This window comes from Homarus americanus, unplaced genomic scaffold (assembly GCF_018991925.1).
Source record: "Homarus americanus isolate GMGI-L3 unplaced genomic scaffold, GMGI_Hamer_2.0 scaffold4896, whole genome shotgun sequence".
In the NCBI taxonomy this organism is placed as follows: Eukaryota; Metazoa; Arthropoda; class Malacostraca; order Decapoda; family Nephropidae; genus Homarus; species Homarus americanus.
This window is the reverse complement of record NW_024749657.1, coordinates 558868-584104: the sequence shown is the minus strand read 5'-3', so window position 1 is coordinate 584104 and position 25237 is coordinate 558868. Positions and strand designations below refer to the sequence as shown.

The window sequence follows — 25237 nt, the reverse complement described above, 5'->3', positions numbered from 1 at the left end:
AAAGCTGTCAGAATTGTTGGCTTCACGGTTAAAAGATAAAAACTTGCTGAAAATAGACACAAAGGTAACATTCTTTCGCAACGGAGAAAAGAACCTCTTACAGTTCTTTGATTCTAAATTTGACTTCGTCTACTGTTGTGATATTTCTGGATTAGTCACCGCGATGGGAGCTCCAGGTTATGATCCGAAAGAGTGGCGCCTCTTTATAGATAGCTCTAAGCGGAGTCTGAAGTGTGTTTTATTACATATTGGCAACATCTTTGGCGCAATACCCATAGGACACTCAGTACACCTGAAAGAAAAATATGAACACATCAAAACGGTTTTGGAGCTACTCAAATATGAAGAACACAAATGGATCATCTGTGTTGATCTAAAAATGGTAAATTTTTTGCTAGGACAGCAAGGTGGGTATACAAAATTTCCTTGCTTTATCTGCCTCTGGGACAGCAGAGCCAAAGACAGACACTGGATTCAGAAGGAATGGCCAGTTAGGGAAAGCCTCAATGTTGGGGAAAAGAACATCATTTATGAACCCCTAGTGGAACGTGAAAAAATTGTTTTCCCGCCCCTTCACATCAAGCTGGGCCTTATGAAACAGTTTGTCAAGGCGCTCGATACTGACAGTGACTGTTTTAAGTATCTGTGTGAAGTGTTCCCTGGTTTAACGCTAGAAAAACTCAAAGCAGGTATTTTCGACGGCCCTCAAATTAGGACGCTGATTAAAGACCAAGCCTTCACTCAATCCATGACTGATGTTGAGAGAAATGCATGGGGAGCATTCGTTTCTGTTGTAAGGAACTTTCTTGGAAACAGGAAATCAGAGGACTATAAAAAGCTCGTTGAATCTTTGGTGGAAAGTTTCCATGTGTTAGGTTGCAACATGAGCATTAAGTTTCAGGCAAACTTGGGGGACGTGAGTGATGAGCAAGGTGAACGCTTTCACCAGGATATCAAAGTCATGGAAGACAGGTATCAAGGTCGCTGGTACATTCACATGATGGCGTACTATTGCTGGAGCATTCAGCGAGACTGCACTGAGAGGCGATATTCAAGACAGTCCATTAAACGCAAGTTTGTGCCTGAATAAATCTGGCATAGTTCACAAAAGCAACTGATGAATCCAAAATATGCTTGTCAAGGTAAATAAAAGTAATTAAAAATTAATTCTACGTGTTTGGTAATTCCTCTCTGTGTGCTGGTTTAGATTTTAGCAGTAGTATATGGTAGTCTAACTATATATAGTAGTAAATGGTAGGTAACTCACCGTAACAAAACTAGACCCGGTAGAAAAAAACCGGTGCCATATTTGAAATCAGTGACCTCAATTTACCCAGAAACAGGTCTCAAAATGTATGCAACTGACAAAAAGTTGAATTTTGTTCCCCAGTGTTATTATTATTATATATATATACACACACGCACACACACATACATATACGTCGGTCAGATTCATGTGGGTAATGCCACTGTTCACTGCCATGCAGGACAGAGGTTCGTACACAAAGAAGGAAATACATCATATCCATTAGCAGCATATATAGGTCAGTGGATCACATACATTGGAGTCATATTCTAATTGAAGACTAATCAGTGTGGGCTAGCAAATTTGGGATAAACAGCAAGAATGTCCTCAAGCACACCTGATTCAATGTAGTAATTACATAGTTCAAGATACAATAAGTCAGGTGGCCTGCCAACACTCGGCCCTTCTTAACGCCCACCTATGCCCACAACCGGTCAGCCATACCACCCATCCATACCGCTCGCCCATACTACCCACTCTAACCTAACTTTAAATCAACATAACCAGAATCTAACCTAACCAAATCGAAACACACTCAACCAAACTCAACCGTACTCAACCTAATCCGAACTTAATCCCAACGTTCTGTAATCACAACACGGATACACAAAAAAACTGTATTACTGCATCAGGTATAATGTACTATCCCTCTTTAAGTAAATTCGTATGATAGGAATAGCGAACATCCAGCAATTAAAGGTACACTGGCATGAGAGGTTGTGTGTGTGTGTGTGTGTGTGTGTCTACCTCGTATAATGAGATGGAATTACGTAAATATGATCCGTGTTTAGAAAGTAACCCGAAACTACTTGCAGATTCGCCTCCCTTTCTCTTCCCTCTCTCTTCCCTCTCCCTTCCTTACGCCAAAGCTTATCCCACTATACCCTAACACTACCTTCGGGGGGAGGAGGTTTGGTTAGATTAGTAAGAAGGATATCAAGTTAGGTTAAGTTAGGAGGAAGACAGATCACTTTAAGTTAGCTCAGGAGGAAGACAGACCACTTTAAGTTAGCTCAGGAGGAAGACAGATCACTTTAAGTTAGCTCAGGAGGAAGACAGATCACTTTAAGTTAGTTAAGGAGGAAGACAGATCACTTTAAGTTAGTTAAGGAGGAAGACAGATCACTTTAAGTTAGTTAAGGAGGAAGACAGATCACTTTAAGTTAGTTAAGGAGGAAGACAGATCACTTTAAGTTAGTTAAGGAGGAAGACAGATCACTTTAAGTTAGGTTAGGAGGAAGACAGATCACTTTAAGTTAGGTTAGGAGGAAGACAGATCACTTTAAGTTAGGTTAGGAGGAAGACAGATCACTTTAAGTTAGCTCAGGAGGAAGACAGACCACTTTAAGTTAGCTCAGGAGGAAGACAGATCACTTTAAGTTAGTTAAGGAGGAAGACAGATCACTTTAAGTTAGGTTAGGAGGAAGACAGATCACTTTAAGTTAGGTTAGGAGGAAGACAGATCACTAGGTTACAGATCACTTTAGGTTAGGAGGAAGACAGATCACTTTAAGTTAGGTTAGGAGGAAGACAGATCACTTTAAGTTAGGTTAGGAGGAAGACAGATCACTTTAAGTTAGTTAAGGAGGAAGACAGATCACTTTAAGTTAGGTTAGGAGGAGGACAGACCACTTTAAGTTAGTTAAGGAGGAAGACAGACCACTTTAAGTTAGGTTAGGAGGAAGACAGATCACTTTAAGTTAGGTTAGGAGGAAGACAGATCACTTTAAGTTAGGTTAGGAGGAAGACAGACAGATCACTTTAAGTTAGGTTAGGAGGAAGACAGATCACTTTAAGTTAGGTTAGGAGGAAGACAGATCACTTTAAGTTAGGTTAGGAGGAAGACAGATCACTTTAAGTTAGGTTAGGAGGAAGACATATCACTTTAAGTTAGGTTAGGAGGAAGACAGATCACTTTAAGTTAGGTTAGGAGGAAGACAGATCACTTTAAGTTAGGTTAGGAGGAAGACAGATCACTTTAAGTTAGGTTAGGAGGAAGACAGACCACTTTAAGTTAGGTTAGGAGGAGGACAGACCACTTTAAGTTCGGTCAGGAGGAAGACAGATCACTTTAAGTTAGGTTAGGAGGAAGACAGATCACTTTAAGTTAGTTAAGGAGGAAGACAGATCACTTTAAGTTAGGTTAGGAGGAAGACAGATCACTTTAAGTTAGGTTAGGTTACATCGACCTAAAGCGGGTTTAAGTCAGTTTCCGTGTTTAGACATTAAATAGTCTCGCTCATCCTGTGAACATTCAATGAGTCACCCCCTCAAAGGAAACCACCAGGTACTGTAAATAGAGATGACTGTAAACCACATAATGATGCGACCGAACCTCAACTGTTGCAATGATGGTGATGGTGATGGTGATGATGGTAGTGGTGATGATGGTGATGGTGATGATGGTGATGATGGTAGTGGTGATGATGGTAGTGGTAATGATGGTGATGATGGTAGTGGTGATGATGGTAGTGGATGATGGTGATGATAGTGGTGATGAGTGGATGATGGTATGATGGTGATGATGATGGTGATGATGATGGTGATGATGGTGATGATGGTGAGTGGTGATGATGGTGATGATGGTGATGATGTGATGATGGTAGTGGTGATGATGGTGATGATGGTAGTGGTGATGATGGTGATGATGGTAGTGGTAATGATGGTGATGATGGTAGTGGTGATGATGGTGATGATGGTAGTGGTAATGATGGTGATGATGGTAGTGGTGATGATGGTGATGGCAGCGAGTACTATCACAAATGCTTCTTTAATTTTCTCAATATTTTCCTCCTCCACTTTCTTCACGTCCTGCTCCTCTTCCTCCTTCCCCTCCTGCCTCCCTTCCACACGTTGTCTCCTTCCTCTCTTTCCTTCTTTTCCTCTCATTCTTCCTCTCGTCCTTCCATCCTTTCCCCTCCTCTTATTCTCTCTTCTTCCTCTCCTCTTCTCTAGGACTCTGAGGTGCAGAAGTAATTTGCACAGTTGGCGACCTGTATTGTGTGGACAAACTCGCACCACTACCATCTCTCTCTCTCTCTCTCTCTCTGCACTACACCCCGTTCCTCTTCTTTCCTTTCCTTCCTTTCTGTCCTCTACATCATCCACTTCCATCCCATCTCCTATTCCGTATCTCTCTTTTCCTTCCTTTCCCCCTTTCCTTTCTCTCATCTACCCCTCTCGCTTCCTCTCCCGCCTTCCTCTCTCTTCCATCTCTCCTTTTCCTCCCATTCGTCCAATCTCCCTCAATCAACTGTCAGTAGTGGCCACCTCAGCGACAGGGCCACCTGGCTATCAGTGTGGCACCCAGTATGAAGTGTGGCACCCAGTGTGAAGTGTGGCACCCAGTATGAAGTGTGGCACCCAGTATATGAAAGACAAGAAGCACACTCGGAGACCGCCATCCGCGTAAACATTGAGCCCTTCACATTTTTATATACAAGATGAACCCTTTGATAAAACATAAATAAACCTCAAAAACTTCTCTCGGGAAATAAATTTTAATATTCTCAACAGTCATGTTTTTAATTCACATTTATGTCATGTATGAGTATTTTCATTCACTTTGTTTTCATTTCGGGATTAAAAGCTGATATCATTGTTTAGGTTTTGGGTCATCGCGTTCGTAATTGCACCTTATTGCTTGAGAAATAATATTATTATTATTATTATTATTATTATATCTCATACAATTAGGTTTTATTTATCTTTATTTTGATTCCGTACGTGTTACCAGGAAGAGGATCGAGCAGGATGTTCTAGCCAGAGTTTGCGATGCGCAGTTGTTTCTCCCGACCTTCGAGAGTTCCCGCCATCGATTTCTTCCTGTGTTTGTAGATGTGTCGATGGCCAGGCGCTTCCCTCCAGCTCTTGAATCTCCCTGAATCTCTTCAATCTCCTCGAGAATCTCTTGAAGTCTCTCATTTCCTTGGGGTTTAGAGCTTGCGGGCCTCCTCCTCCCCCTCCTGTATTGTGGTACCTTGAGGCGATATTCTTCCTCTCTGTCGGCATTTTCCTCCTTTCTCCGGTGTTCTGCGTCCTGCCATGAGGACCCGAGGAGGAGACGGATAAATAGACAGACACCCCTTTCCCTCCCTCCCTTCTTCCCTTCCCTCCATCCTTCCCCAGTCTTCTACTTCCCCCATCCCCCCACCCCTCAATCATCTCCCCCATCCCTCTCCCTCCCTCTACGCCTCATCACCCCTCCCCCTCCTTCCACCTCTCACTCTTCTTCCTCATTCCCTTCTGTCCACCTCTCACTCCATCACCTAAAACCGGTTCTGGAGGCAGTGTCGTTCGTACCCGACCGTCAATTACACACCTGGTTACCTGTACGGAGCCACACACCTGAACAATCATCTCACAAACCTCTGATCCGATATGAATATGTTTGGCGATTTTACTCTCTCTCTCTCTCTCTGTTATATACGGTCAGTGGGAAAGTTTGTACTCATGACGTTACTCAACACCACTGAATAAAATCACTGTGTTGTGGTAAGGTGAGGTGAGGCCTGGGGCCTATTGGAACTGGGGCCTATTGGAGCTGGGGCCTATTGGAGCTGGGGCCTATTGGAGCTGAGGGCTATTAGAGCTGGGGACTAGTAGAGCTGGGGCCTATTGCATCTGGGGACTATTAGAGCTGGCGCCTATTGCATCTGGGGACTATTAGAGCTGGGGCCTATGAGAGCTGGGGGTGCATCTGTACGTCAACCTCCAGGTTAACTTGTTAAAAACTCTGGGAATTTCCAGACCAGGCTGGGGGGTGGATGTGGGTTGAGGTGTTTGTGTGGGTGGAGGGGTGTGTGGGTGATTGCGTGGGTGTGTGTGTGTGTGGGTGGTTGCGTGGGCGTGTGTGGGTGGTTGCGTGGGCGTGTGTGGGTGGGTGATATCAACTAATAGACGCGAGAAGTAATGATTAAATACAAGTATGTAAATTAATAAATATACCTGATTCCACGTCAGTATTCATGTCTGTATGTGTGTATAATTATATTCGTGGTCAAGCTTAATATCTCAGCCTCAACTTTCCTCCATTTCGTTGATTATATCATTTCCTCTGTGGTCTTTGAAAGTGTCTCTCTGAATCCTTCTTTCCTTTAATCAGTCTCCCGCCCCCACTGACCCACACGTCTCCCGGGAAGTCGTCATTTAACTCACTCAGCGGCCAATTATTCCCCGGCGCCTCGGTTCCTGCCTTAGGATGCTTCATGGAGAATTGTCAACGGAATCACAACGTCGAAAATTATCCATCAACATTACTAATTTCTATTTTATTCTTTGATATGGATAATCTTTCTATAAGTATTGAGCCTGTGTCGCATTATGGGTAGAATAAGGTTGTATTCAGTAATTTAAGCGCCCCCACACATCTCCTCCCCGGAAAGCCACCACCCCCTGCGTTCTTTGTCACTTCATTAAGAATTGTCACCCATTGCCCATGGTCACTCAATTGAGCTGTGACGTAACTTGTTTTAGGAAAGCCACTCGTGAGGTGGAGAAACATTGTTGTTATTCTCTCTCTCTCTCTCTCTCTCTCTCTCTCTCTCTCGTCACTTCATAATCGTCGCAGTTTTTAATCCCAGGTGATACATTTGATTTTCCTTAATAAATTGTAGTCCATTATACGCACTAACATAATCGTTGAGGTGTTTTTCACTGGCCTCTGTATAATCCTCTTGACTAAGGACATGAGAGGAACAAGCTTAGCAACTTTGTAGTAAGTGCTGCGACGCCAGCTCCAAGTAAGGACACTCGACTGAGTAGTGCCCCTTGAGATGCTTATACACCTCAATTAGGTCACCCCTTGCCCGTCTGACAGACTGTAGTATAAGCTAGGCAAGTTTAGGCGCTCCAATCCCTCAGGGTATCTGGTTTCTCTGTTTACATGTCCTAGAATAAATACTTTACATTTGTTCACATCGAATTTCATCGGCCATTTTTCAGACACTGTCTCCTTACTGTTCGTGCAAGTTGTATCTACAGTGTGTGAGCTGGCTGTAAGGCGATGTAACTCTCTCTCTCAGCCAATAAAAGCTTTGTAAGTTTGTTGACGGTATCACCACCTCTGCCGTGCGGAACAATATGAAACATCGCAAAGACGTGATGAAGTTACCGGCAGTTTTGCCCTGCTGCTCAACTTGTATGGCAGTGTTACCATAATCGCATTTATTGATACACGTGCCTCTATATTTACTGCGTCTCTATTACGTATAGATATCGGTATCTCGGATGTGTGTAAACAAGATAAACACTGAAAATGAAAAAAACTTTTACTAATAAAACAATAACACTGATATACTGTAGGGACGCTCGCCCCATGAAGGGGTCATAGCTTAAGGCTGAAGAAGCCGCAGGTCCAGAAAATGAGGGCAAACTTTTTCGGAGTGAGAGTTGTGAACTCAGCAACTTGTCAGAAAGTGTTGTGACGGCACCTAGTGTGAGCTCTTTCAAGACCAGACATAACCAACACTGGAGCAGGTCCAAGTACATTCAGGAGCCGGTGCATGCCCAGTACTTGCCAATAGTGCGTAACACAGACGTGACCGATCGCCCAAGCGGCTAACGAGCCAATCAGAGGTGAAGAGGTTAAAAGTAAAAGTAAAAAGTAAAGATAATATTTTATCTCAGTCTTATATCTATTGCTTGAAACAATAACTGCTCCAAGTGTGAACTTTTTTTACGGGGTATAGCCTACCCTGGCTCGGGGAGGCGAAAAAATAAGAGTAAGAAGAAATTAAAAATAGAAGAGAAAAGGCTGTATTAATCTACACCACGAAGATCCCGGAAAACCAGCTTTTTGAAGTGAAACATTGTCAAAGAGTGGAAACACAGAAGGCAGAACATTCCACAGTTTGGCTGTGAGGACATTCACACAAAAACGGTGGGCACCGCGGGCAAGACGAGTGTTACGAACCCAAGGCCTTGCCGGCGGTACACAGGATGCCAAATCCACACATCAGTGCATCTGTTTGTATCCATCACATGGATATTTGAAGTTTATGATACATCTAATGTTTTGTTAATCATAATAATTAATTAATACACAGTTGCTCCCACCTTATAGTAGATGTGCTCTCTACCCCATTGCCGCCTTGTCCTCTTCGTTTCTGTGGACTTCCGAGCCACCTCAGTGATGTCTTTTTTTAGTCAGTGGTGCAAATTGCTCAGCCTCATCCGTCTCGATGGCTTATCAGGACAGCGAGATAACTGCAAGAATGAGCAATATTAAGACTGAAACAAAATACACCCACTTAGACCCCAAAATTTAGACTCTGGAAGATTAACTTCCCGAACGGCTAGAGTAACCTGGTGAAATGGTAAATAGATAAATGAGAAACAATACGTCTTATTAAATTACAATTTTTATTAGTATAGAATGAAGAAAAGAGCTTATGTTTGCTCTTGAATCAGGAGAAATCTCTTTTTTTTTACAGTGGAGGTTACATCAAGGAATTCCCCCCACACACACAATGACGTTCAATGTTATTTTTTTTTTTTATTGTCGGTTGGAGAAAACCTTCAGTTGCTTCACTTCATATGGTGACGTCATACACCACTGCCCGAACTGACATTATATGTATTAGTGCCTTTACTCGGGTTTAACTGTTAACGGGTTAATGAAGCAAGCAGTTTTCACCGGATGTATTGTATTGTCTTAGGCACTTCAGTTACAAATTTTAATGACTGAGTTTGGCGACAGAGCGGTTACAGTACAGTACATGTCTTTACTCCCAAGCCTGGCGACCACAGCAACCATCCCACTCAACTATGAATGGCATTTGTATTTAGAGGTCACGCTTGTATAGGATCCCTAATGGATAGTCTTGTTCGGGGCTATTTTGAACCTCAGTATTGATCTCACTTTCATGGCTCGGGACTCCTCCATAGGGCCACTTACCCCTAATAATACAGCTAAGATTTTTGGGTAGGGAACAAAAACCCAAATTTTCCAATAAATTAATGTGACAAAGATACTGTTTATCGCTCGTCCATCCTATCAAGCATAACAATTTACAGCCAATACAATAACTAATCCAAACTCTCTCCTCTCCAATCACTAATCCAAATTCTCTCCTCTCCAATCACTAATCCAAACTCTCTCCTCTCCAATCACTAATCCAGACTCTCTCCTCTCCAACCGCTAATCCAGACTCTCTCCTCTTCAATCACTAAACCAAACTCTCTCCTGTTCAATCACGAATCCAGACTCTCTCCTCAAATCACTAATCTAAATTCTCTCCTCCCATCACTAATCCAAACTCTTCTCCAATCACCAATTCAAACTCTCTCCTGTTCAATCACGAATCCAAACTCTCTCCTGTTCAATCACTAATCCAGACTTTCTCCTCAAATCACTAATCCAAGGTTATAAACTCACCATAGAAACGACAATGGTGTTGAAAGGGAAAGCAAGACAGCTGCCGGAAGTGGTCGTGATGCCTCGACTGTTTGAGTGTGTAGTACTGGGTCGTCCCGCCTCTCCTGCCCTCAAAGATGCCCACCAACACGACTGGATCTCATACCAAGAACTCAACGACACCGCCAACACGATAGCAAGGTGGGTATGGGGTATGTTATGGTATATTATAGTAGATTATGGTGGGTACAGGGTATAGGATGGTATTCTATGGTATTTTAAAGTATGTTACGGTGTTTTAAAGTATGTTGGGGTATTTTTAAAGTGCGTCAATACATCCACTAAGGGGGGGGGGGTTAGATATTGGTTTAAGAGGATGAGGAGGAGGAGGATGAGAGAGGGGATTTACAAGGAGGAAAAGGAGGAGGAGGGCTGTAGTCGCTAGCCTTCAGATATGAGGACGGTAGTCTGATTGATATTACTGAAGCCACGTGTTTAAATATTTTCCTCTCATGTTTCCGCAGATGTCTACTGAAAAGGCTCCAGAGTTCTACACGAGCCAATCCAGATGGTGATAGAGTGGTGGCCGTGTGTATGGCCCCGAGCTCACACCTGGTCACCACCCTGCTGGCCATACACAAGGTAATGCACTGTAATACATCACTTGTTTTGTATCTGTTTCAGGGGATCTTTGAAACTAGGGATTTTCGAGTTGTCTCGATAATTTTGCCTGAATTTCCTGTAACTGTTATGAGGCAGAAATAAAAACATCAACTTGCATGCATTACATAATAATATAAATTACATACTGTTATATCTGAAAGTTGGTAACAAAGAGAAAATAATACGTATTTAATAAAAAAATGGTTCACATGAAGACTAGACACCCCGGCTTATTACACCTAAAGATTAACCACCCCACATTAACCTAATTGGCCAGGGTAGCATTGGGGTGGTTAATATGCAAGTGAAATAAGTTGGGGTGTTTAATCTTCAGGTGATCCAAACATATTTTAGCTCACTGATAATCCACACCTGATAAAGATTTGTTTTATACCAGGCTGGAGCAGCATATCTACCCCTGGATATAACCTTCCCAGAGTCTCGCATGGCTCACATACTGAATGATGCCAGACCCACTCTCCTCCTTGCTAGTGGTCATCCTCAAGCCCTTCAGAGTATTCATACTAATCCTCAAGTGGAGAATAATGTTCCTATCTTACACCTGGAGGATTTACAGGCAGAGGTAAGACTTTTTATACAGTACCTGGAGGAACTACAGGCAGAGGTAAGACTTTTATACAGTACCTGGAGGAACTACAGGCAGAGGTAAGATTTTTTATACAGTACCTGGAGGAACTACAGGCAGAGGTAAGATTTTTTATACAGTACCTGGAGGAACTACAGGCAGAGGTAAAACTTTATACAGTACCTGGAGGAACTACAGGCAGAGGTAAGACTTTATACAGTACCTGGAGGAACTACAGGCAGAGGTAAGACTTTTTATACAGTACCTGGAGGAACTACAGGCAGAGGTAAGACTTTATACAGTACCTGGAGGAACTACAGGCAGAGGTAAGACTTTATACAGTACCTGGAGGAACTACAGGCAGAGGTAAGACTTTATACAGTACCTGGAGGAACTACAGGCAGAGGTAAGACTTTATACAGTACCTGGAGGAACTACAGGCAGAGGTAAGACTTTATACAGTACCTGGAGGAACTACAGGCAGAGGTAAGACTTTATACAGTACCTGGAGGAACTACAGGCAGAGGTAAGACTTTATACAGTACCTGGACTACAGGCAGAGGTAAGACTTTATACAGTACCTGGAGGAACTACAGGCAGAGGTAAGACTTTATACAGTACCTGGAGGAACTACAGGCAGAGGTAAGACTTTATACAGTACCTGGAGGACATACAGCAACTTACATTAACACTCCCTTACCTTCCTATCATGAGTGGGCTCTCTGCTACTTGCTTCCTATGTTAAGCTGAGAAAAAGGAGCTACTTAAGAATGGAAGGTGTTGTTTCTCCTCATTCCTCTTTTTTGTATGACAGTTTTCCATTTCCTTTATCAGATGGAGGAAGAGAGGCACGATGACCTGACAGCAGAGGAGGTTGGTATGACTTTCAGTGAGTCGTCCATTGCTACCATCCTGTACACCTCAGGGTCCACTGGCATCCCCAAGGGTGTCAGGATCTCCCACAAGGCCGTCTTAAACCGCCTGGCCTGGCAGTGGAGCACCTTTCCTTACCAAGAGGATGAGGTGAGTGCTGTTCTCTGGTGTCTCAAGAGAGCTTGGTACTTATTTTCCATCATTGTTTGGTGAGTCATAGACCTTGATACAGTAATATCCCCGTTAGCCGGAATCCCTCAAACCCAGAACTTTCCGATAGCTGGAATTTAAATTTTCTCGGAAAATCAGTCCCAAAGTCGGAATTTTCTGGAAAATTCCGGCTTTGGGAACAATTTTCCGAGGGTCACATTTCTGAAAAATTACGAGAAAATTTTCCCGATACCTGGAAAATTCAGGAAAATTCCAGGGATGGGGAGTTTTTTTCCGGGTTTGAGAGATGAAGATCAGGTGTATTTTCTGTAAATTCTGAGAAAAAATTTCCATTACCCAGAAATTTTCAGAAAATTCCGAGGATGAGGGATTTTTTCCGGCTTTGAGAGTCGTCTCGTTACCCGGAATCTCTCATTCCCGGAAGTGGTCTGCACCAATTGTTCTGGCTATTGGGGATATCACTGTACTGTATTTATATCTGGAAAATAAACAAATCGAATGTTTCTTTCTGTTAATCCAGATTCTTTAACTCCATTTGCAATACAGTACTGTATATGGCAGGACTGATGCCTCTCAAGGAGCTAGTTAACTCAAATGACAGATATGGGAAGACATGACAGTACTAATCAATAAACTCCTACCATTTAGGTGTGCTGCTTCAAGACTGCACTAACGTTCGTTGACTCTATCAGTGAGATCTTCGGCCCACTGTTGACTGGGCACCGGGTGGTCGTCATCCCTAAGGTAAGAGAAAATATAATCTTGTAATGCAAACACAGAGAAATGGTGGAAACAACTTTAGTAATTGTTAAGAAACATTACAGATTCACAAAACTAAATTTCATCATTGAATTGGTTATGATAATGAAGACAGATATTGATATACTGTAGGTTTTTTCCCTTCAGACCATCACTGGTGTAGTGCTGTTCAAAACAAGTAAACCATTGCCAAGTTATCATTCATGGAGTTATTTATCATTATCAGACCATATATTTCCTCACATCACCAGGCCATGACACAAGCTGTGGATGAGTTAGTAACAGTGTTGGACAAAGAGAAGGTTGGCAGGTTGGTATTAGTGCCCAGTCTGCTGAGGTCAATCGTGCTTCACTGCTCTGCCGACGACTCTCCCAAGTTGACATCCCTCAGGTTAGAGTCAATGCTAATCAGTAACTTATCATAATTGGTTTCTTTTGTCATTGCAATTGAGTGAAGGATCTGTGCATGTGTTGACCAAATCAGGATCCCTGACTATTTTTTATAAGCACATATCTCGCATTGAATATACAGGACTGTATATATACTGTATTTTTCTAACTCCTTCATTACTGGGACGCCAGATAAGTTTATTCAGCGGAGAGAGAATCATGTGTACATATGGTTAATGGAACCTATTATGTGGATGTCTTGTACAGTCTTCTGGCCTTGAAAATTATTTTTCTCTCTCCTTATCTGTTACTGTATACATGATGTTTCTGGCTCACAGGCTGTGGGTTTGTTCAGGCGAGGTCTTCCCATCAGATCTGCTCCATTCATTTTTCAAGACATTCACAAAAAGCCAGGTGGGAACATAAAGTGTGAAGACGTTTTATTATTTTGCAGTTACTCTAATGCATTTTTAGGTTTTGATTTATTAGGAAACAATACATTATACAGTAAATACACTTTTGAAATTCTGACATTATTTTTTCAAGTAAGATTTAAAATAAATGATAAACGTGTTACCTGTGAACGAGTGAGTGAGTTACCAAGTAGATAAATAACCTTGACAGATAACAAAACACTCACATACCCAACTCTATCCACCTAGACAATCTGTAACTTCTACGGGTCCACGGAAGTGATGGGAGATGTGACCTACCTGCACTTCCATGACCACAATGATGCCATGACCAAACTAGTCAACAACAAAGTCCCCGTTGGTGAGTACAGTAGTTGTGAAATATTGTACCTGTTACATTCATTTGCCTGCATTACTTATTCACACATTTAGATGCTGTTATATTGTACAATTTAACCCAATCCAACCCAACCCTTCTTAACCTAATCCAATGTAACCTAAGCTATACTGTTTCTGCATCTCTTAATATAGGCACCACTTTTTTCAGGTATCCCCATCACCAACTGTCAGATCTACCTCCTCAACAGTGATGGAGAACTGGTGACAGAGGGGCAGATGGGGGAGGTGTATGCCTCTGGCCTCAACTTGGCTAGTGGCTACGTAGGCAGGGCACAACCGGAAAAATTTGTAACGAATAAACATACCAGTGACACAGGTTGGTTACTGATCTTCAGGTTTTTTGTTAATTGTAACTATTAGACTTTGTGATGAGAGTTTTAACTTTAATGAACCCCTGTTATAATTCTCTGAAGAAAACTTATTACCATACCATGACCAGTAATTCATTGATGGGTGATAATAATCAGTCTTTGTATTAATCTGATGTTGTACCCTGAACTGTGCACCTTAATTCTAACACTATACTATTTACCCGGCAGATTACTCAGTTCTCTATCGTACGGGTGACTTTGGAAAGGTCATCAATGGGATGTTGGTGTTTGAGGGACGAGCCGACTCTCAGATCAAAATCCGTGGCCATAGAGTGGACATGAATGAGGTGGAGTTGGCCATGCTTATGGTTAAGGGCGTCGACAAAGTGTACATACTCTGTTACAATCCCGGGGAGGTCAACCAGGTATGTGAGTGTGTGTGTGTGTGTTGGAGTTTATCTGTCAACAGCTGGTTGAGACGGCACCGAGTGTGAGCTCTTTCAAGACCAGACTTGACCAACGAGCGCCTGAACTTGCCTAGCTTATACTACAGACGGGCAAGGGGGGACCTAGTTGAGGTTTATAAGCATCTCAGGGGGCACTACTCAGTTGAGTGTCCTTACTTGGAGCTGGCGGACGCTCGCCCCACAAGGGGTCACAGCTCAAGATTGAAGAAGCCGCAAGTCCGGAAAACCGTGAGGGCAAACTTTTTCGGAGTGAGGGTTGTAAACTCTTGGAACAATCTACCAGAGAGTGTTGTGACGGCACCGAGTGTGAGCTCTTTCAAGAGAAGACTTGACCAACACTGGAGCGGGTTCAGGTACATTCAGGGGCCGGTGCATGCCCAGTATTTGCCAACAGTGCGTGACAGAGACGTGACCGATCGTCCGGGCGGCTAGCGAGCCGACCTTTTGGTGAAGAATATAAAGGAAAAGAGACGTGACCGATCGCCCAAGCGGCTAACAAGCCGATCAGTGGTGAAGAGGATAAAAGTAAAACACTGGAGCAGGTTCAGGTACATTCAGGAGCCGGTGCATGCCCAGCACTTGCCAACAGTGAGTAACAGAAACGTGATCGATCGCCCAAACGGCTAACGAGCAGATCATTTGGTGAAGAGGATAAAACAAAAACTAGAAACAGTGATAAAGGCCTGTCTCAGTATAGTGTACATTAATAAATAAGGTTTCTATGGCTTTAAATACAGTAACATAAAAGAATCTTTCCTATGGCTAAATACATTACAGTACAGTACATAAAGATACAAATTTTCATCACCACTAAACATGTCAGTACAGTACAGTGTAGTCTTAAATGTTGTCATAACCTTGCAGAGATTTGTCATGCCTATACAGTACTATTTATCTGACAGGCTCTGGTTGCTTTCTACACCAGTCACGATGACAAGCTGGTCCCAGAGGTGCTGAAGGTGCAAATCTCAACCCTCCTTCAACCCTACATGCAACCTCAGGTGAGCAACATACATACGTACATAGTACTACATACCGGTATATGCAATGTTAAATCCCATAGGACCCAACAAATATTTAGAGTGAATATTTTGAAGTTTAAATATTACACATGAATTCAAATAAATCCTTTGGTACCTCAAATAAATTGAATATAAATTCATCCATATTCAGATAAATTCTTTTGTACTTGGGTGAGTCACAAATAAAGTCTTCAATGCTCAAGAGAAACTTAAGTAAAATCATTATTTCATGTTTTATTCATTACCTTGCATTTCATTCATTCATTACCTTGTGTTTCATTCATTCATTACCTCACATTTCATTGCAGTTAATTCACATGGATGACCTGCCCTTGTTAGTGAATGGTAAGGTGGACCGTCAACAGCTGCTGAAGGTGTACGAGCAGAGAGCAAAAGGTAGGTACTATATATCTTAAAGTCCCCTGATATTAACACTGAGTCTGTCAAGGTAGAGATTATATTGCTTTTAACCATACTGTACTGTATCATCTAATTTGTTTTCTGACTGTATATACACTACAGTTTATCACTTTTTTTTGCTCTCTCTTTCTCTCTCTCTCTCTTTTGCTCTTTCTCTCTCCCATTAACTATCTATTCTGAGTCACGTCTGTGTGGTGTGTATGTAAACAAATTAGTCATAGTAGACTTTGAAAACAGCTCAAGTAGAGGTGAATCTGTCCCTTACCCATTGATAATTGCTTTCTGTGAACTAGTTAAAACAACAGCACCACTTGGAGAGCTGCCATACATTCTCATCACCACCTCACAAAGTACATGATTCATTATTATATACCTGTATAGGTATTTTAATCTGAATATTGGAAGCATTCTACTTCTAAATGTGAGAAAAGTTGTATAAAGATCAACTTTTTCTGCTCTCCTAAACCACCCTTTGAAAACATATTTCCTTCATAAAATCCTAAATGAGTTCTTTGCTATACAGTGTTTGGATACATTTACAGTTTAAAGCAGTTTTAAATTGTGGTAATTTCCTTCATTTTATCAGCTTGCAAATTCAGTTTTGATTTATTCTTTCCCAGGAGACGAGCAAGAGGTAGACATCGATTTGACAGGTGTCAGTTCCCAACAAGAGGCCGCAGCTCGTGCTTTGCTGCTGACTGTGGGTCATGTCTTGGGCCCAGCAGTGGCCAGAGGCAAAAAGCTCTCCCTTAACACATCATTTTTCGAGGTTGGAGGCAACTCTCTCAACTCAGTGCTGACGGTGACATCACTAAAGGATCTTGGCTATAATGTAGGTAAGTAGAGATCTTGATGTTTTCCTTGAGGGTGAAGCAGATCATATACTGTATAAAGTACATACTGCAAGTTTATCAGTGTAATGGTTTGATTGTGTGTCCCCCAACTGAGCTTCTATTATGTCAGCAAACATGAAAAGTAAAAGGGGATCTGATATCCCAAATGTGTACAGTGATATCCCCAATAGCCAGAACAATTGGTGCAGAGCACTTCCGGAATGAGAGATTTCCAGGTCACAAGGCGACTCTCTCCAAGCCGGAAAAAAAACGTTTTTGCCAACATACAGGCAATTAAAACATCTAATAATTATTTATATACGTAATATTAGGAGGACACGTCGCTACCTGGCATTTAATTGCATTTCTCAAAATCCCCTCCCGCTCCCTACATCACACGCATTGCTACCGTCATCTTCTTGCCTGGCGAATCAGCTGTAAATACACACAAAGAAGGCTCCGCTAATTAAATCCCTCATTCCTGGAATTTTCTGGGTAACGGAAAAATGTTCTCGGAAGTTCCAGAAGTTTCCCATTACATCATCTCTCAAACCTGGAAAAATATCCCTCATCCCCGTCATTTTCTGGATAATGGAAAAGTTTTCTTGGAATTTCCATAAAATGCGCCTGATTTTCATCTCTCAAACCTGGAAAAACTCCCCCATCCCCGGAATTATCTAGGTATCGGGAAAATGTTCTCAGAATTTTCCAGAAAATGTGCCCCTCGGAAAATCGTACCCAAAGCCGTAATTTTTCGGAAAATTCCGGCTTTGGGAACAATTTTCAGAGAAAATTTCAATTCTGACTATCGGAGAGTTCTGGGTTTGAGGGATTCCGGCTAACGGAGATATTACTATATTAGAGGCAAGGTGGTTACAGGTCTCTTAATACTACCCCTTCATTACAGAGACAATAAAAAAGAACTGCACCTGACCACCTACACTAGTAAAGTTAGGGACCTCTAGTTTTGATTTTTCCATCTCTGATAATATTCACTTAGGTTTGGGTATGAGTTACAGAGATCATATACTGTACAGTACAACTCTTATATTAATTTGTCTCTTAATTGTCAGGTATTGGTCAGTTTATGAAGGCAAAGACCCTTGGGGAGGTGGTACTGAACATGCAGAAGGTTAGCAGTCAGGAGGAAGGACCCTCAGCACCTGGAGGGTGTAGGAAAGGTTCACTCAGCCACCAGTACACTTGCTCCAGGATGCTCCACATACATAAAGAGGCAGTGTTGAGGTGAGTGGGATAATTTGAACATTATTCCCCAGTTTATTTTACCTTAAGATTTACCACTCTAATGATATCCTAACCTAACCCCCAATTAGGGTGTTTAATCATCAGGTGAAATAATATTGTGGGGACCCAATCTTCAGGTAGTCCAGGGGAGTGTTTGTTTGTTCTGAGTTAATAAATTGTAAAATAAGTGAGACTATTTTACTCTTCACTTATCTAATTGTAGATAAAAAGGAAGTATTTATATGTATGTGATTTATTTGTGATATAAAGGGATATATTTTTGTGTCGAGTTCATTCAAATGCAGAAAAAAATTAATGCACACCACACCACTCCTCACACACCATGTTCATATCTCAATAAGTCTAACCTCCCCCCAACAGCATGATAAGTGAGAGCTTCGCAGAGAAGGGAGACTTAGAGCAGCACCTTCATACAGAACCCTGGGAGTACATAAAGTTGCTAAATCCAATATTTGATGAGCTGGTAGAACAAGACCTGAGGTGAGTATTAATTGACGAGGGATCTAAGATAGCTATGAGGTGACAGAGAGGGACCTAAGATAGCTATGAGGTGACAGAGAGGGACCTAAGATAGCTATGAGGTGACAGAGAGGGACCTAAGATAGCTATGAGCTGACAGAGAGTAACCCAGGATAGCTAGGAGCTGACAGAGAGGGACCTAAGATAGCTATGATCTAAAAAAGAGGAACCCAGGATAGGTGACCTGATAGCACTGGCACATGTTCAGATACATTCTATAGTCAGTGCTTGCCAACAATGAGTAACAGAGAAATGACTGACTGCCTGACTGGCTCAAAAACTAACCACTGGCAAAAAGGATTCAGTAAAGTAAAGCAATTTCTGATCACTGACAGTTTTGAGAAAGAAAAATAATCTCATGAATCAGAAAAGAGAATCACTCATATATTCTAATTTGATTTATTTTGATGGTTCTACAATACTGTGTTATAGCCATTGACGACATTTAGTAGAAAATTTTAAGGTTTTTAATATACAATGTTGTGAATGGTGAGTCAACTTTAATATTTCACTCACATGGCATTTGTCTGAGCCTGTTTTTATTCATTCTAAAATAAAAGTCAACTCCATTTCCATCTCTAATACATAGTTTATTTTTTAGTTTATTGGTTAAAAATGTTTTTCAATATAATATCCTTATATGGTCTTCTCTTTATATTCTTTATTTTATTCTGGCAGTTTCGTAATAATGAAACCAGAGACAGAGGAGGTGGTTGCCTGTGCTTTCAACTTAGACCTCTGGGATGAACCTCCATTTGAGGACCTCTCACCTAAGCTTGATTACGTCCTCACCTTCTTGGAGTATTGTGAGGAGCCGGCCAAGTAAGACCTGAGACTTATTTATGCTAAGCAAACCTGGACATAGTAATACAGTACTGCACAGTATAAGCTATATACTGTACTGTACTTTAAATTGCCTACTGATTTATGTAACCAACTGTATATTTATTTAATATCAACATCATCATCATTTTGCATGCTTGTGTGGGTTAGCTGCAGTTACTTGATGGAAGTTCTAATGATACACAATGTCTTGCAGCCTCTCTTATCAGGTTCTTAAATCTCATGACATTTCTTACAACCTCTGCTTATGTCATTCTTGGCCTACCCCTGCCCCCCCCCCCCAACACATTTAGGTTCATGCATCTCTTGACCCAGTTGTTGTCATTCATTCTCTCCACATGCCTCTATGCAGATCTTCACCAATAGTACAGTACCCTTATACCCAGCCGCCATCTTAGCTCTCAACAGTTTGCTATCTTTCAGTATCACATTACACATCTACTTTACCATCAACATTTATCTCTTTAATATTCTTACATGTGTTGTTATACTTGCATTAATAGCCTCTAACCTGACATTAGGGAGGTTTATCTTTAAGGTGAAATAAGCCAGGGTGCCACATCTTCATGTGATACTGTACATAATAAACTATGCTAATTCATAATGTATCTGCCTCTCTTCACAGGAGTAAAGTACCAAAGGGCAGAGGGACAGTCTTACATAGCTTCATGATGGGAACCTTATTACAACTTGGTCCAGCTGAAAATGTTGAACTCATAGAGGTATGTGATTAGTATAAGAGTTTCAATGAAAATTCAACTTTTTTCCAAAAACTCTCTTGATAATGTCTTACTATTTCTTATTACCGGTAGTTAAATCATATCGGAAATTTACTTTGTTGCCAAATTTCAACAAGTTTGGCAAAGGATGTTTTATGTTACAGTACTTTGTCCAATTTTATTTCTATATCTTATAGTACTTGTATTGTATTTAGGTGACTGAGTAGCCAGAGTTATCAAAAACTGTTCACAAAGAAACCAGAAAATACAGATGACTGACTCTAAAATATCCAGTTACTTAAACAGTGTAGACTTTGTTGTCAAGGTTCTTCAGTTGTTATAATCATCTCATCATTTTACAACTTCACCAGATAATGGAATATGAGAACCTGAAGGTAGCAGCAAGGAATGGGTACAAGGCTGTGTTTACCACCAACACATCCAGTCTAACCCAGGTAATTACTGTAATGATTCATAGTTCCTCTATCTAAAACATAAAGTGACTAATTCTCCTCACTTGATAACAACATCACAGTGAGAGAGAGATTAATATATACAGTACTACAGATGTCAATTTGTTTGTAACTCAGAACCAATAAAATATAAATAAAATTCCTCCCTACTTGTAAAACCAATTCTTAGCTATGTCATCTTGCTCTATACAATACTTATCAGTTCTGACTGTCTGCCTATTTTTGGCTATGATAACTTTTTAACCAGGTAATGGTGCTGCAGGTTACAGCCCATGACAGCATATGAGGTCAAAATATGGGTTTTGTTCAAAATTCATAGATAAACTCTTGTACATTCTGGTTAAGCCTCTGAGTTCATAATGTTAATATTCAAGTAATTAGTGTTACCGGTAATTAATGAGTATTCAATTACAGAATATTTAAAACATCAATTACAGTACATTGTTTCCATAAGTTTTAAATCACCCTATTATAAATCTGCTCAATATTGTACAAAATCTTTATGCTTTAAGCATGTTAGTTTTCAGTTTCCAGAGAAAAGGAGTTTTATTGTGAAAATGAAGACTGAACGACAGTATAACCTTAGCGTGTTGCTGAGACTGTATGAACTAAATTCACCATTCCTTTACCCCTGCAGCAAGTGTGTGATGACTTCCTCAACTACAAAGTTCTCAATGACCAGCAAGTCAACCTGTGGGTGGCCCCAGATGGCACCAAGCCCTTTGGCCTGGCACCAGACTCCCAGCATGCTGTTACCACAGTTAAGTTTTTATAGAAAAGAAAATACAGATTCCCTGTGACATAAGATGAATTTTCCATTCACTTGGTCAGCAAAAATACTCAGTGTAAAAACAGATATTTTACCGTGCTGTGTTGTACTGTGCTGTACTCCACTTTGCTGTACAGTACTGTGCACTACTGTACAGAGTTCTGAATAAAAATGTTTTGGATGCATTACTCCTCAGAGGACACTTTATACATGAACATCAAGGCACTTTATAAGTACCAAGTACAAACTTATGCATTATATATTCAGTTAAGTGATACAAGTGACCTATGGTGGTGTTTCTCTTTAATGATTCACTACACTACACAGGGTACTATTTTGATGTGATCATTGGACTCATAGCAATAATAAGTACAGTAATAAAAAATCTTTGAAAAACTAGTACCCAGTAAGTTATATGTGATAGTTTGTTTACTACAATAAATAATCTGACAATTTGGGTCACTAAAAAAGTCCTTAACTTTTTTCAGATTTCTTAAATTAATATTATTTCTGCTTACAACCTGAAAGATCACATTACATATAGGTTGAACCAAAGTATTCTTTTCATGTTGCTGTATTAAGTCAGGTATGGAAGCCAGTATTTATAACATCTTCAGGACCTGACATGGCAGAGATACACAATAATGTTCGTCTCTTCTGTGTACTGTGTATCAGACTTGGGAGCTGTCATAATGAAGTTCCTCAGGGCGATAAGTTCCCAGGGGACATGAGGACTCCAGAGTTTGATAGTGTATTTATGTTTTCTTTATATTACAGAACAATAATATATTCTAATGTTGCTTTTAATATATGTAAATAGTACTGTATTGCATTTTAATATATTAGTAGAACTACAACAAATTAAATGACTGCTGTAGAGATTATACAGCTCTAGACTCTAGAGCTGTATAACTCTAGACTCACATTCCACAATTCTTAAAATGAATAAAGTTTTAAATAGAAATTGAAGTATTGTGTGGACAAGTTCCCATAACTGGGCTTTAGGTGGTGGGCTTAAGCATGATGTCACTCTTGGTAATTGACAAGAAATAACAAGATGCCACAAGACTCTAGACAGTGTTGTGAGGAGACGCCTGTCTTTATTAATGATAACCATTATGGATGGGCCAAGTCAATGTTGGACTTATCAGTATGTACAGGTATATTAAAAGGGGACCATTCATGGAACATCAATGAAAAATTCCCATAACTACAGTGATGGAAGTAACAGCAAAAAAAAAAAAAAAAAATGATGGCCAGCCAACAAGAGTAGCCCCATGAACCTTGAGATTCAGACTCATGAACCAGAAGCAATAAACACAGAGACATTATTATCTCTACACTTGCTTCCAGTTCACACGTCTGAATCTTGAGGTTTGTGGTTCATCAGGATTTCCATTGTTGAGGAAGTACGGTATTATGACAGCTGTAAAGTATACATAATGATAGGTGACACTGGTTCAAGATTGGTCTTGACTCTAGACCTTGTGTTCATTTCCCATTCCGGGCTGGAGTATGTGTGTACTGTATTGTTAAGCGGTAGCCAAGCCAAGTGTGTACCAAGGAAACCTATTGACTGACACAAGACAACATTGGAGGTCTTCCATCAGTGGTACAGTATTGCCTAATGTGAACCATCAAACCACCTGGGAAATCTTGGATTATTTAAATCAGAGTTTAGAGTTTTACAAAAATGGTTTTGAGTTTCATCAATGTTTGACACAAAAATATGATGATAATGTTATACAGTACTTGAAACCTTCGAGTCTACACTAGTAAAAACATTTTTTCTTTGGACTTATTCTTCAAGAGATTTTATTTAAGGTGTAAATTTGAGTAAATATATATATTTTTAATACAGATGCTACAGCTAATAATGTAATTGTTATAAAATGTAAATGATGAATGGTGTTGTTAATTATCTTTAACTGTTAATTAATAGGATGTTTGTAAAGTTTCATGTTCAGAGTACTTCAAGCATTCATTGTTGAAATATTAGGCTGTGGCAACTTATTTGGTCTGAAACAACTCAATTTACTTTTGCGTTAAAGCTGGGTATGTGTACAGTGTTTTGTGTACAAAGTAAACATTCGCTTCTGTAAGCAAAAATCAACCAAATTTAACTTAACTAAACCTAACCTGACAAACTTAGATTTAGTTTATATTTTTTGTCTCGTGCTGTAACTCAGTACTGTACACATACCTAACAGGAACCTTATCAACGTTGTGTGTAAAAAGGGACAAGATCATATATTTTGTTCATAATAATAATAATACTCTGTACAGGTAATAATAATAATAATCTTGACACCATGACCCAGATAATTTAGATTTTTGGCTACTCGTTAACCAGACTGAGACCAAACAATCTGTAACTGTTTGTGATTTTGTATTTTTCTATTGACTCTCTGAATAATTGTGAATAAAAAATGTATAATTATAGGAGCAATAATGTAGTGCCTTCTCTCACCTATTGTAGCAACTACCAATGTGTGTGAGTTGTGTTAGAGCTTTTAAAAGGTGTTAGACTTTGGATTACAGTACAGTAGGTATTCATGACTTAGCGTAGATGTTAACGGAGGCTGTACAGTCAACTACTAAAACCTGTTCACCTCTCCCCCTGAACCACGAACTCCAAGATTCAGACTCATGAACATGAAGTAGTAGACACTGATGCATTATTCTGCCCATAAATGCTTTGGATTCATGAGGCTGAAGTTTGGGGTTCAGGGAGAGAGGCAAGAGGACTTAAGCAGTAGACTTTACATAATACATCTTTAAGTATAATGTAACTATAGTACAATGAAGATGAAAGGACTCTTTTAGGGATCAATTTGAAGTTAGGATGAGGGGAGGCCATTCATACTACAGCTATAGAAAATATATTAATGAATGATAATGAGATAAAGCTTTTTATATTTTATGGCAAGCTTTAAGTAATATATGATTGAGAATAGAGGCTAATATGATAGAGTAATATATTGATGGTGGACATATTGACACATTGACATATGTATTGAAATAAAAATATCTTAGGATCATCTGAAGATTAGATACTGTACTGTACTGTACTGTACTGTACTGTACTGTACTTCACCTAAAGAATAATGATCCTGACTTATCTTACACTATGCTAGACTAACTCCTCAGATAGCATTAAGATGGTTAAGCATCATGTGAAATAAACTGGGTGGTCTAATCTTTATGTGAATTAAACTAGTTTTATTTTCAGGGGCTTGTGTGTGTTTTAAGTCACTTTATAGAGTATTCTGAGGGTATTATGTGTAAAATTAGTTATAACAAATAGGCTAACATTCTACCTCCATTTAGAACTGCTATTATATAAACATAATTAAGGTATATACCAGTACATGAATTGTGTATGTTGTCTAGCTAATGAAATATGCATGTGAATGATAACAGTGTTGTTTTTTGGCCTAAACATGGATATGTTGGAAGAGAAACACACCATTTGTGAAATAGGAGTGGAACCTAACCAAAATTTAACCTGTCCTAATCTAATCTAATCTTACCAAATCTAACTTGATTTATTGTGACCAAATCTAACCTAACATATCCTAATCTAACATAAACTATCTAATCTACCTAACCTAACATACCCTAATCTACATAAACTATCTAATCTACCTAACCTAACATACCCTAATCTAACATAAAC

At 40.2% G+C, this 25237-nt stretch overlaps 1 protein-coding gene across 2 annotated transcripts in view; it reads left to right on the top strand.

The window, feature by feature from the left end:
• LOC121853642 (tyrocidine synthase 3-like) overlaps positions 1 to 24978 on the top strand; it is a 28302-nt gene extending 3324 nt beyond the window's left edge. Inside the window, exons 2-20 of one of the 2 annotated variants that reach the window (XM_042347917.1) lie at positions 9689 to 9863; positions 10187 to 10304; positions 10723 to 10908; positions 11746 to 11934; positions 12604 to 12699; positions 12966 to 13105; positions 13443 to 13518; positions 13767 to 13878; positions 14065 to 14232; positions 14456 to 14652; positions 15597 to 15695; positions 16025 to 16112; positions 16757 to 16972; positions 18043 to 18214; positions 18596 to 18715; positions 19433 to 19576; positions 20223 to 20319; positions 20688 to 20771; positions 21427 to 24978. In XM_042347917.1, coding sequence (XP_042203851.1) covers positions 9697 to 9863; positions 10187 to 10304; positions 10723 to 10908; positions 11746 to 11934; positions 12604 to 12699; positions 12966 to 13105; positions 13443 to 13518; positions 13767 to 13878; positions 14065 to 14232; positions 14456 to 14652; positions 15597 to 15695; positions 16025 to 16112; positions 16757 to 16972; positions 18043 to 18214; positions 18596 to 18715; positions 19433 to 19576; positions 20223 to 20319; positions 20688 to 20771; positions 21427 to 21564 — 2607 coding nt within the window. In that variant the 5' untranslated portion in view covers positions 9689 to 9696 and the 3' untranslated portion in view covers positions 21565 to 24978. Of the gene's footprint in view, positions 1 to 9688; positions 9864 to 10186; positions 10305 to 10722; positions 10909 to 11352; positions 11358 to 11745; positions 11935 to 12603; positions 12700 to 12965; positions 13106 to 13442; positions 13519 to 13766; positions 13879 to 14064; positions 14233 to 14455; positions 14653 to 15596; positions 15696 to 16024; positions 16113 to 16756; positions 16973 to 18042; positions 18215 to 18595; positions 18716 to 19432; positions 19577 to 20222; positions 20320 to 20687; positions 20772 to 21426 lie in introns of those variants that run through there. The other variant, XM_042347918.1, reaches the window with a different exon arrangement.
• The last annotated feature ends 259 nt before the right edge of the window (positions 24979 to 25237 follow it).